Below are 13142 nucleotides of genomic sequence, written 5' to 3' on the forward strand. Positions count from 1 at the left end.
GTGCATTCATCTTAAGATAGCTAGGTAAGACAACCACATACAGTATCACAGTCAAATATACATGATACGGATATTCCATTCCAGCTAAACAATGGATATATTGCATTTTGCTAAATAAAACATTTTAACACATCGAAAATATATCAATAAAAAAATCTGAGAACAGTAATATTTTACCCACGCATGAAGGTACCCATAAGCAATCATTTCTGATGAAAAAACACAAACGTGAAAAATTTGTGCATGTAACGTTTTGGAAATAAACTCCATTTAACTTGGGGAGCTTGATGTCCATATTTTGTATTCAGAGTCGTGAAAACAAATTTACTTACAACTGTTTGGTAAATAATCTAATCGGCATATATTGGAACATGCACATTTCCCAATGCATATGAATAAATGAATAATGTTTACACAGGTAATAGACTGTGTTACATAATACATAACATACAATACAACAATTCATTGACTTTCGCAAAATAACTATACACATACATGACTGTAAAACAAGGAGATCTTGAACATGACATTGAGCTATCCGCATTTTCTCTTATTGTAGTGCAGGGTTCATTAACATGCTCACTGCATGTCAGTCAGGCATCAAACTCCACCCAAGAGACACCCCTATCCTGATTGCTATATCTCTATCTATGCCCTTCAAATCACGCACTACCCAAGCGTGCTTTACTTAATTATCATGCACAAGGTGATATCGTAGTTACATGCAAACGAATGCGAGTCTCTAGTTTCCACTCCCCCTTCCAATCTGATTATCTGGGAGCTGCCAGCCCTAATAAGACAATGATCTCCGTTACAGTGCTGAGTCGCTGACACTGGTACTACATTAGGCACGCCTGCCTGGCCACTTGATATCATTGTGGCGGCTGCAGTCTCCGATGGAGTGAAGCTGTGCTACTCAATAATTCACACTGATTCAATCTCAGACAGCACCAGTTGACCTACATGTGATCCAAATGATGCTTGCTGGGAAAGTTGGGGATTAAAATTAGAGAGGGAGGCAGGTAGCCTCGTGGTTAACAGCGTTGGGCCAGCAACGCCAGAAAAGTTGCTAGTTTGAATCCCCGAGCTGACTAGGTTAAAAATCTGTTGATGTTCCCTTGAGCAAGGCACTGAACTCCTGTAAGTCGCTATGGATAAGAGCGCCTGGAAAATGTCGAGGCGCCTACCTGGAAAGAAGATGATGAATAACGGAATTGTATTTGACAAACATTGTGCCCCAATCACCTTGACAGTGATCAATGTGACCAGAAAGTGTTTAATAATTAATAAAGTTTGTTATGCACAAAGGGGATAAGTAAGTAATTACGCAGTCACAGTATACACGGTATCCATTCTGGAGTCCTGTTCTACTTGGAGGTGTTGTGTTGAATAATCGATTAATTAACATATATCCATTCTAGAGTCCCTTTCCACCTGGGGCTGCTGATAGTCTACTCACATGTCCTGGCCTTGCCAGTGAGGGCCTCGCTGGAGCCGGTGGTGTAGGAGGCGATGACCCTGACGCCGTACTCTGTACCGCTCATCAGGTTTAGGATCAGCATGGTGTTCACGTCCTCGCCCACAAAGGTCTCCAGAGCAGGTCCCGGAGCTGTGGAGAAGAGAGGGTTTTGTGTGTGTGTGTGTAGAACTTGTAGGCTACACACTGCTTGCAGAACTTGTAGGCTACTCTCGCCTAAGGAGCATTTAAGACGTTATTGATTTTTTGCAGCTGACTGTGATTGCTAGAATTTCATGAATACTGCATTGTATTAAGGGTGAAGTGGAGTTTGAGTAGTGGGTTGTCAGTCAGAAAACAGCTTTAGACATCATTGTGTGGAATGTTTTAAACATGTTTTGTGTCAAGGCGATTTTCCCCTCTAGCAGATATATAAATAGGGTGGTAGGAACTTATTTTAATAAACATTTCGTGCTTAGAAGGTGATGAACTGACCAGATCACATATGAGTGGGATCACAAGCGTAGGAGGTGGCCCAGAATATTATCCTTTGTAGTTAACACAATATATTGAATGTGGGTTGATGCACTTTCACACCATGTATTTGTGTGTGTAGTAGTAGTAGTATTAGTAGTATTGGCATTAGTAGTAGTAGTGGTAGTAGTAGTATTAGTAGTATTAGCATTAGTGGTAGTAGTAGTAGTATTAGTATCGGTATTCATATCAGTAATAGTAATGGTTGTATTAGTAGAAGTAGTATTAGTGGTAGTAGTATTAGTAGCAGTAGCAGTACTAGTAGTAGTTGTTGTAGTAGTAGTAGTTGCAGTAGTAGTTGTAAGAGTAGTAGTAGTAGTAGTTGTTGTAGTAGTAGTAGTTGCAGTAGTAGTTGTAAGAGTAGTAGTAGTAGTAGTTGTTGTAGTAGTAATAGTAGCAGTAGTAGTTGTAAGAGTAGTAGTAGTAGTTGTAGTTGTAAGAGTAGTAGTAGTTGTAGTAGTAGTTGTAAGAGTAGTAGTAGTAGTAGTGTTAGTAGTAGTTGTAAGAGTAGTAGTAGTAGTTGTTGTAGTAGTAGTAGCTGTAATAATAGTAGTAGTAGTCTTAGTAGTAGTAGTAGTTGTAAGAGTAGTAGTTGTAAGAGTAGTAGTTGTAAGAGTAGTAGTTGTAAGAGTAGTAGTTGTAGTAGTAGTTGTAAGAGTAGTAGTAGTAGTAGTAGTAGTTGTTGTAGTAGTAGTAGTAATAGTAGCAGTAGTAGTTGTAAGAGTATTAGTAGTTGTAGTAGTAGTTGTAAGAGTAGTAGTAGTAGTTGTAGTAGTAGTAGTAGCTGTAATAATAGTAGTAGTAGTAGTTGTAAGAGTAGTAGTAGTAGTAGTAGTAGTTGTACCTTTAGTTGTAAGAGTAGTAGTAGTAGTAGTAGTAGTAGTAGTAGTAGTAGTAGTAGTAGTAGTAGTAGTAGTAGTGGTAGTAGTAGTAGTTGTAAGAGTAGTAGTAGTAGTAGTAGTGGTAGTAGTTGTAGTTGTAAGAGTAGTAGTAGTAGTAGTAGTTGTAAGAGTAGTAGTAGTAGTAGTAGTTGTACCTTTAGTTGTAAGAGTAGCAGTTGTAGTAGTAGTAGTAGTAGTAGTATGATATATATTTTTTATAAGCAGTATTGATGTGTGTTGTAGGGTTTTTGTGGGTTAGATGGGCTATCTTTTGAAATAAGCAGTACTGTGTGTGTGTGTGTGTGTGTGTGTGTGTGTGTGTGTGTGTGTGTGTGTGTGTGTGTGTGTGTGTGTGTGTGTGTGTGTGTGTGTGTGTGTGTGTACCAGAGATGGGTTTGTAGACGACCCTGTAGCCCATAGTTGGGGATGGGGGCGTGTCCCAGGTGATACGGAAGCGGTTGTACCATTCCTCCGACACTCTCAGGTTCCTAGGAGCAGACAGCGGCACTGCAGGATGAATGAAAGAGCAAGGGAAAGAGAGAATGAAATTAGAGATGGATAGAGGTTGGAAAAAGTATGGAGACATGAGACAGATAGATATAGAGAAGGAATTAGAGGGAAAAAGAAAGAGAGATAGACAGAGGGATAGAGAGAGATAAAGGCATAGCGCGAGTGAGCGATGGACAGAAAGAGAGAACAGAACACACTCAGAGAAAAGGTACATTTTCATCAAGTACAGCAATGAATTGTAGATGAGAAACTCTGTGTACATATGAGTCACTCAGTCTCCTGTCCTAAAATGAGAGGCATGTTGGGAGTTCTAAACACGATACGCGTCTGATGGGCTTTTAGATGACTAACTTTGAGTCACAGCCTCACAGCGTTGGACTGAATTACAACTGGATTCAATAGTGTTAGCAGAACGTGTCCAGACCTGTTCATACACACACACACACACAACCAATGTGACACGTCGTTTGAGGGATTAGCCTCATTTTTCATTCTTAAAGGGGACTGTCATTTTCAGAGCAGGGAAAATAAAAAGCAACTACTCATGTTTGCATTTGAGGAAGAATGTAAATGTGAAATCCATAAAAATGATTTTGCTAAGCTTCTGAAAACCTCCACAGGCGGAATTACCATCTCCTGTCAAATCAACAGTTTATTTAAGCCTACGAGAGGTCTCTGATGTAGAGGTGAAAAGCTTCCATTGGATTACTCGGTATGTGTCAATGATATACAGAGCATGGTTATCTCACCTACGGCGAGGGTTCATGGACTAACTAACAGACTCATTCCCAATGTACACTGGTTGAAATGAAGTCATTACAACCATTCAACATGGTTTGAGCAGTTTTACCTGCTGGGTTTACTTCATGATATATCTTTAAAGTTCCATATTCCACATGAAAGAAAAATACAGAACAACAGAGGCTTCCATTGTGCCGAAGAGAACAGAACACATATCTCGGAGTCCGAGCCTGTCACTAAAATGTCACCACGGAGAGAAGGTCACGCAGACAGACTTACAGGTGCGTCCCATGCGGCTGACACCGGGGCCGTCTCCGTCGGCGTAGACCGGGGTGACCGTCACCTTGTACTCCGTGTCAGACAGCAGTGGCTGCAGCAGCAGGCTGTTCTGACCACCGGGGACCATTTTCTAGAACACAGATACACACACAACTGCAAATCACGATACTAGGACGAGGTTCTGGTGTTGTCTGGAGTGGAGGCCGGTTAAGGAACATGCTGGGTCGATGTGACTGGTGATTAAATGTACTGGAGTTGTATCAGAAGAACAGATGAAGCTAGTAGGTAGCCTTGCACCAGACTGTCTGTGCTGTCTTTCCAACTCCAAACTATGGTCATTGTTTGGCATGACATATAGAGGTGAAGTCTGGGACCAAGCGAGCTAATAGGAGCTCTGTGATGGCTTTGTTTTTAGTGATAACAGAAAGATCAATTGATCTGATTTCTGTTTTCGCATCTTTTGTATGTTAAGGAAATCTTCATGTCCTTACGTCATGTGCAATAACGTGTGATAGTGAGTGAATGAACATGCTGTATTGGAGAAAACCATTCAGCAAATGACTGAGTGAATTGAATGATTAAGGCCATGAAACAAAATTGAGCAGACACAAGATTAAGTTAATACTGTATCTAGGAGAAACTCTAGTCTAGGACTTAAAGACAACATATTTTAGGCAATCAGTGAATGACAAGAAAGAATACCTCCCCAAAATAGTTAAGAACATGTCAGGTCTACACTTGAGCAGAAAACTAGAATTTGAATCATACTGGTTCTGGTTGCGTATGAATCTTTGTATGTACATAATAAACATGAATTAAACAATTATTAATTCATATCCACATCTAATAGCTGACAGGAATATAGATTTAAACAGCAATTCATTGCAAAGTCATATAGGAAACACTCATAGAAATCTACATGAAGTTAGATATCACAAATAATGCTAAGCTTGCCTTACTACAAAAGAAAACAAGTATGTTTTTTGGGGTACTTTGCCCCCAATTTATGTACAATTTGAATTATAAATAGACATTGAATTGGAAATAAAGGTATAGACTACCTAGACACTGATATCAGTAAATTTAATTGGAAAAATAGTAAAAATATATACTTTTAAACTTTCAGGAGTTAGGCTATAGAAGTTAATTGAGTAATGTATTGCACAATGCATAACTCGACATGTGAACACTGTGAATTCGTAGTGCAGGCTGTCTAATTTCAGAATCACCTAGAATGTTTGTAATTTCTGAACTACAGGCACTCCTCTTCCTCTTCCCCCTCTCTCTCTCTTTCTCTCTCTCTCAGGCATCTTCTTTTTCTCTGTCTCTCTCTCCTCCACTCTCCATTCCTCCCCTCATTCCTGTTTCTCTCCGTCTCTCTCTCTCATCCGCTCTCCATTCCTCCTCTCATTCCTGTTTGCATTCCGAGCGTGTGCGGTCTAGCCTTGCCTCCGTCCCAAAAAGTTTCACAGCCATGACAAGCGGCGAGCGGCGAGCTTGACAAATCAATTTCAGGCAAACGTGATGAAAATAGCAGTTAGCTTTTTCGAAGGGGGGGACCGCAGGACGGAGTGCGACCCGAATGGCTGAGTCCCAATGCCACCGCCGTTGCCAAATTAGATTATTTTTATTATGCGGGCGCTCCCTCATAAACTATTTAGAATTTGGGCAGTTCAATCTAGTTTGGAATGAAGTATCTGTGAAGAATGCAAACTATCATCGCATTGACTTTGCTACAGAGTAGCGCTGTGGGTTCCACTCTACTGCTTCTATTGCTGGGCTGGCCTTTAGTGAACTGTGATTGGATAGGAGTTGTTCAGGCTATGTGGTGCTGGAAGTTGCCGGTGATTTGAGAAACCAAATGCAAGGCTTCAGCGACTTTTCCTGTACTATAGCATTGGACTAGGAATGAATTGTTGTTTTGTCATTGAAATCCTATTTCAAGACACGATTTCATTGTATTGTTTTCCATTATTTTCAAATGGGCATGTTACATTGGCTTGGGACGCCGCATCACAAAATCAGCAAGGTTTATCCAACAGATAAGTAATACATATCGACTACATTCTCACCGGACTACAACATTCTGATATCAATAGATAAGGAATCTGATTAAACACTATATCACTATGCATCTGGCATAAACGCTTAAAGACTACCATACAACCCCAATCTCTAGGAAGTGTTTATGGAAGTGTGTGTGAGTGTGTGTGTGTGGGGGGGAGGGGGGGGTACTAACAGACAACAAAGTCTCCTCTGTATGCGTCTTACCGTCTCCTCGGCACGATCGCCCCTGGCGGTGACATAGGCGACGCGGTACTGACGCACATTGCGGTCCTGCATCTCCCAGGACACCTCCATGCTGAAGGTGGTGTGATCACTAAGCAGGAGGTTCCTCACACCCAGATGCACAACTGGGAGAGGGAGGGAGGGAGATGGGTAGAGGGAAGGCGGCATGGAGGAAAGGAGGAAGAGAGGGTACAGGAGGTTGGAGGAAGGTAGCAAAAGAGGGTAGTGAGGGTGGAGGGAGGGGGAAAAAGGGAAGCGAGGATGAGTTGAGAAAGGGAGGTGGAAAATGGAGATAGGATAGAGACACCAGGTGGCTTTACTATGCAGACTGTGTGGTTGCATGCATACATTTGAATAAACACAATATTAATAGACCAATGATGCAACAGTGCAGAAAGAGAGGGCACACAAACACAGGGATCCTGATGAGATCATAGCTACATACAGGATGAAGAGTTTCAATCCAAAACTATACATATCCATTTTCACAAATGTTGGTAAAGTTGCTTTTATTGTTTAAAGAAATTATTAAAGAGATTGGTGTATTTTTTCCCTATCTAATCTTGGCATGGGGTTGTTCAATGACAGATGTGTTTAAAATCTATTACTTCATGGTTTAATTTGAGACAATTTTTAATTTTTTTATGCTATATTTCCGCCTCACTCTCAGAGAAATAAGTAGCAAGTTTTACACAGTCAAATAACAAACATATTCATAAAAAAATGTACAAATGATACATTCGTGACACCAACATACATAATTAAAAAAATATATATATATATTCAGTAATATGAGATCTGTATGTAAAACATTTATATTTGACATTTTAGTCAGTTAGCAGATGCTCTTATCCAGTGTGACTTACAGTAAGTGCATTCATCTTAAGATAGCTAGGTGAGACAACCACATATCACAGTCAAATATACAGGATCCGTAGTTCCATACCAGCTAAACAATGGATGTACAGCGTCTTGCAAAACAACACATTTTCTCAAATCTATGAATAAAAAAATCTGAGAAAATGTTTATTTTACCTACACATGAAGGTACCCATAAGCAATCATTTCTGATGAAAAAACACAAATGAAGATTTTTGGGGGGATATAGCCTTTTGGAAATAAACTCTTTTCATTGATGATGGATGAGGTGAATTGCAATTTCAAACCAAGTGAAAAGCACGATATAAATGTAATCCATCATCACTATAATACATGACTATCACTCTTATAAACAACAGGACAAGTTGGGGAAATTACTACTAAAAGCTCCCACAAAATTAACTTTATAAAAATCGATACAGTACATGACTGGAAAAAATCTAGTTTACCTGCTGTGGTGGTAGCTCGTGTGGTAGTCGTGGTTGTAGTAGCTTTTGTGGTAGTCGTTGTTCTTGCCACTGAAAAACAGATAAATTGGTTGGGTCAATCAATAAATCAATCAATTAATGAATACATTTTGATTTGTATAGTGAGCATTTCAGAAGAAGAATTAGAGGAGATATATACTATATATACAAAAGTATGTGACACCCCTTCAAATGAGTGGATTTGGCTATTTCAGCCACATCTGTTGCTGACAGGTGTATAAAATTACACAGCTGTACAATCTTCATAGACAAACATTGGCAGTAGAATGGCCTTACTAAAGAGCTCAGTGACTTTCAACGTTGCACCGTCATAGGAGGCCACCTTTCCAACAAGTCAGTTCTTCAAATTCCTGCCCTACTAGAGCTGCCCCGGTCAACTGTAAGTGCTGTTATTGTGAAGTGGAAACATCTAGAAGCAACAACCGCCTAGCTGTGAAGTGGTAGGCCACACAAGCGCACAGAAGTGCATTGCAAAAATTGTCTGTCCTCGGTTGCAACACTCACTACCGAGTTCCAAACTGCCTCTCGAAGCAACGTCAGCACAAGAACTGTTCATCGGGAGCTTTGTGAAATGGGTTTCCATGGCCGAGCACAATGCGCAATGCCAAGTGTCAGCTGGAGTGGTATAAAGCTCGCTGCCATTGGACCCTGGAGCAGTGGAAACGTGTTCTCTGGAGTAATGAATCAAGCTTCACCATCTGGCAGTCCAACGGACAAATCTGTGTTTGGCGGATGCCAGGAGAACGCTACCTGGAGGAGGAGTAATGGTCTGGGGCTGTTTTTCATGGTTCGGGCGAGGCCACTTAGTTCCAGTGAAGGGAAATCTTAATGCTACAGCATACAATGACCTTCTTGATGATTCTGTGCCTACAACTTTGTGGCAACAGTTTGGGGCCCTTTCCTGTTTCAGCATGACAATGCTCCCCAAACTTGACTGGCCTGCAGAGCCCTGACCTCAACCCCATCGAATACCTTTGGGATGAATTGGAACGCCGAGTGCGAGCCAGGCCTAATCGCCCAACATCAGTGCCCAACCTCACTAATGCTCTTGTGGCTGAATGGAAGCAAGTCCCCGCAGCAATGTTCCAACATCTAGTGGAAAGCCTTCCCAGAAGAGTGGAGGCTGTTATTTCAGCAAAGGGGGACCAACTTAATATTAATGCCCATGATATTGGAATGAGATGTTCGACGAGCAGGTGTCCACATACTTTTGGTCATGTAGTGTAGTTTTGACTTTAATGTCAATGTTTCAGCACAAAGGTGTTTCTCAAGACCAGTCTTAATGAACAATGCCCTGTAGCAAACATACAACACATGGGTAAAAAAGCTGTGTTGTGGACATGCACGATTTTAACAAAGAGCAAGCAGTAGCACAGTGGCAACATTAAATCAATACAATAATCAATACAATCCCCAATGTTCAATTAACCCTGATTGGAGTGGAGTTTCCCTTAATTACCTGTTGACTCTGTGAGGGTCACGGCGTCGCTTTCCTCCTCGTTTCTAAAGACAGCAATCAGAGAGACTTCGTACTCAGTGATGGGCCTCAGTCCAGTCAGCAGGTGGCTGTTCCTGTTACCATTCACTAGCATCTTCACCATGGAGAAGGGAGGGAGGGAGTGGGAGGGAGGTAGAGTTGGAGAGAGGGGGAGGGAGGGATGGAGAGAGGGGGAGGGAAGGGGGGATGTAGTGAGAATTTGAGTCAAAAATGTCAGATATTTCTGCTGCTACCGAATGGACTGGAATTCTACAGTCACCAAAAGGGCTTCAAAATAGCACTATAGCCCATTCCTGCGGTCAATGACGAAAAGCGCCCTCTGTGGCCACATGGGTGGAATGTTATTAATCGTTTTCATAATTTCAAAGTTAATAAAGATGCATTTTTTTACGAAGACAATTTGGTGTTTCTATGTCAAACAGTTTTGTTATATTTTAGTCTTCTGTGATGTATATAAAGTGTAATATTGGAATGCAAACTCAAAATGTAATAAATGTCAACTCTATATCAGACATCGTGCAGGTGTCTTCGTTTTATAAGCCCGTAACTATGTGTGTGAGGTGTTTAAGTGCTCAGGGATGTGATAGAATGTATGCCAAGCAGTGTGGGAGAAATCACGTAGCAGAAAATACACTAGCAGAAGCAATTCATTTGCCGTCAGAGCTCCTTTAGCTGATGTGAGACACTAACTGCACTGACAGATAGACAGAAACACAGACAGACAGACAAATATCCATCCATTCAACTAACCAACAGCCATCAGACACAGACCTCTTTAGTGTCTCCTCCTCTGGTTGGGGTCCAGGTGAGTCTGTAGAGGACCACGTCTTGGGCTGAGTGTTCCCAGGTGACCCTGAAGCTCTCAGTGGAGACTTCACTGGTCTTTAGGTTCAGAGGCTCTGGGACTGTCTCTGGATTACACACAAAGGGTAAAGATGCCTCAAAATAATGGAAGGAGAGTGCCACCACTTTGCATCCCCCATATGAGTGGTCATATTCACAGTCTGAACTCACTTTTAGATACACTTAATCACGTGTAAGAAACTGTTCACTTACATCAGCGTTTCATTTTCAAATACAGCTAGATAATTTGTTAGCACTTTCCATAGAAATAGAATGCCCACCCATCACGGAACGTTGAATTGAATGGGAATGTCCGTTCTATTAATTATATTTCTATGGCACTTTCTACAAGCCGCAGCATTTAAAGCCTTTTTTTAGTATTATAAAGGCTGTTGTTGAAAGCCAAGAGCTGCCAATAGCATTGCTTATATGGGTAGAGACACTCTTACTAGTGGTGAAGCTGTCAGTAAGGGGCTCTGCCTGGCCCTCGTCATAGATAGCAAAGATGGCCACCGTGTACTCTGTCAATGACGTCAGGTTCCTCAGCAACAGGGTGGTGATGCGGCCAACATCCATCTATAGCCAAGGAAGAGAGAGGTCAGAGTTAACGGTCAGTGTGAGTCCCTCTATGTGACAATAAAACAGTATATATATTTTATTTAACTTATGAATTTGGTATCCATTCCAGTGATGCCTAGTTTTCTATAAATCAGTCAGCACCAGATTATATATCACATTCTATCAGGTTTACATGTTTGCAAGATGCTATTCGTGCAGAAACACAGAACTGTCTTTGAAAAGTTATTTCTTTAGGGGGAAAGTCCGCAACATTAACATTAACACGATCTATTCATGGGTTTAAAGTCGAGTTACGTTATTGGCCAAGTGCCGTGAGCTCTCACCTCATTGGTCTGCACTCCGTTTGTCTTGACGTACATGATGCGGTAGCCGTTGGCCTTCTTGGACGTCGCCTCCCAGGTGAGCCTGGCCGAGCTGTGGTCGACGTCAGAGAAGCGGAGGTTCCGCGCCGGGGTCAGGGGTACTGGGACATGAGGGGGGTAGAGAACAGGAACACGGGTCAACCCTAATATAGTTGTAATTAAACACAATAACCTGAGTCACCCTCCCGCTGGTGCATGACCTGACTCTTTTTGATTGAGAGTTCCTCTCCGAAGAAAACAAAAGGGCAGGAGAATGGCCTTTTGCGTACAAAGTACATTCTCTGGCAGAGTTAGAATTTAACAAGGAGCTTTAGGTAGGGCTAGAAGTCCTGCTTACAATTACTCCTGTTTTTTCTTGCTGCGGTTCATTCTCTTCAATTGATATGAGGGTCAGCGTTTAGCTTTAGATGCAGGGAGCATGAAAAGGATGCAGTAAAGGTGGACTGGGTTCATGAGGGAATTGGAAATAAAAAAAGTCGGAAGAGGAGGGTATTAAAGTTTGGCAAGGATCTATTCCTACTATACTTCAATGCTGTCATTTATTACATGTGACAGATCACTCCAAAAAATCTGTTTGTCTAATGTTTACAGATCTCCTAAGTGGTCCAATGTTGAGATGAGTTGAGAACACACACTCTGTTATTTAGATCATGTTACATACCTCCATTCCAAATGAACTGGACATACTAGCAGCATTCTTAGACAGTGTTTATCTTTCCCCTTCTTTTGGGGTTGAGATAAATAGGCTGGATCTACACCACATCCAACAAAGTTGAATTCAGGAGTGAACTGTTCCTTTTTAAGGCACTATCCTGTTCCCTTAAAACAGACAGAACGTCTAAGGACAACTACTTTCTGAACTGTTTTCAAGCCTCTGTATATCTACAACACGTGTCGTGACACCGCCCTTAGAAGCGTTCAAAGAAGGACAATAACACATTAACTAGCAAGGGGGTGACTGACAGTTGGTCAACGTCAACACTAAATTGATGCAACCGTAATAGCTCTGAAGTGCAAAGTTAGCACAAACACCATTGTTTTGGCAGCCTGTTCGTTAGATCTTGCTCTAAAGCTTGCCAGGGCTTGACATCAAGGTGCAGGCAGAAGCATGAACATTCACTAGGCCTGATGGCTAACAAAACATCTAAATACCTACAGTAAGTATCTCATGCTCAGCCAGTAAATATGCATCCCCTGTTCTGATAGAGATTTACAATTATTATGACAGCTTTACCTACAAGTGCCGCAACTGTTTTACCCGTAAAAAGTATGGACACACTCTCTCATTCCAGGGTTTTTAAGTATATATAAAAAATATAAAAAATACATTGTAGAATAGTGAAGACATCAACACATGAAATAACACACATGGAATCATGTAGTAACCAAAAAAGTGTTATATTTGAGATTCTTCAAAGTAGCCACCCTTTGCCTTGATGACAGCTTTGCACACTCTTGGCATTCTCTCAACCAGCTTCATCTGGAATGCTTTTCCAACAGTCTTGAAGTAGTTGCCACATACGCCGAGCACTTGTTGGCTGCTTTTCCTTCACCACTCTGCGGTTCAACTCATCCCAAACCATCTCAATTGGGTTGAGGTCTGGTGATTGTGGAGGCCAGGTCATCTCATGCAGCACTCCATCACTCTCCTTCTTGGTCAAATAGCCCTTACACAGCATGGAGGTGTGTTGGGTCATTGTTGTGTTGAAAAACAAATGACAGTCCCACTAAGAGTAAACCAGATGGCATATGGCTGCAGAAAGCTGTGGTAGAAATGCTGGTTAAGTGTGCCTTGAATTCTAA

The 13142-nt window shown here is 41.5% G+C and overlaps 1 protein-coding gene across 5 annotated transcripts in view; it reads right to left on the reverse strand.

The window, feature by feature from the left end:
* Positions 1-13142, reverse strand: part of LOC139554687 (collagen alpha-1(XIV) chain-like) — an 83115-nt gene that overhangs the window by 39661 nt on the left and 30312 nt on the right. For all 5 annotated transcript variants that reach the window (XM_071367715.1, XM_071367714.1, XM_071367718.1 and 2 more), the window contains 9 exons: positions 11301-11440; positions 10848-10974; positions 10327-10466; positions 9517-9649; positions 8019-8087; positions 6673-6815; positions 4402-4531; positions 3256-3378; positions 1460-1609 (listed from right to left, as the gene is read on the reverse strand). In XM_071367715.1, coding sequence (XP_071223816.1) covers positions 1460-1609; positions 3256-3378; positions 4402-4531; positions 6673-6815; positions 8019-8087; positions 9517-9649; positions 10327-10466; positions 10848-10974; positions 11301-11440 — 1155 coding nt within the window. The remainder of the gene's footprint in view (positions 1-1459; positions 1610-3255; positions 3379-4401; positions 4532-6672; positions 6816-8018; positions 8088-9516; positions 9650-10326; positions 10467-10847; positions 10975-11300; positions 11441-13142) is intronic.

This window comes from Salvelinus alpinus, chromosome 26 (genome assembly GCF_045679555.1).
Source record: "Salvelinus alpinus chromosome 26, SLU_Salpinus.1, whole genome shotgun sequence".
NCBI lineage: Eukaryota > Metazoa > Chordata > Actinopteri > Salmoniformes > Salmonidae > Salvelinus > Salvelinus alpinus.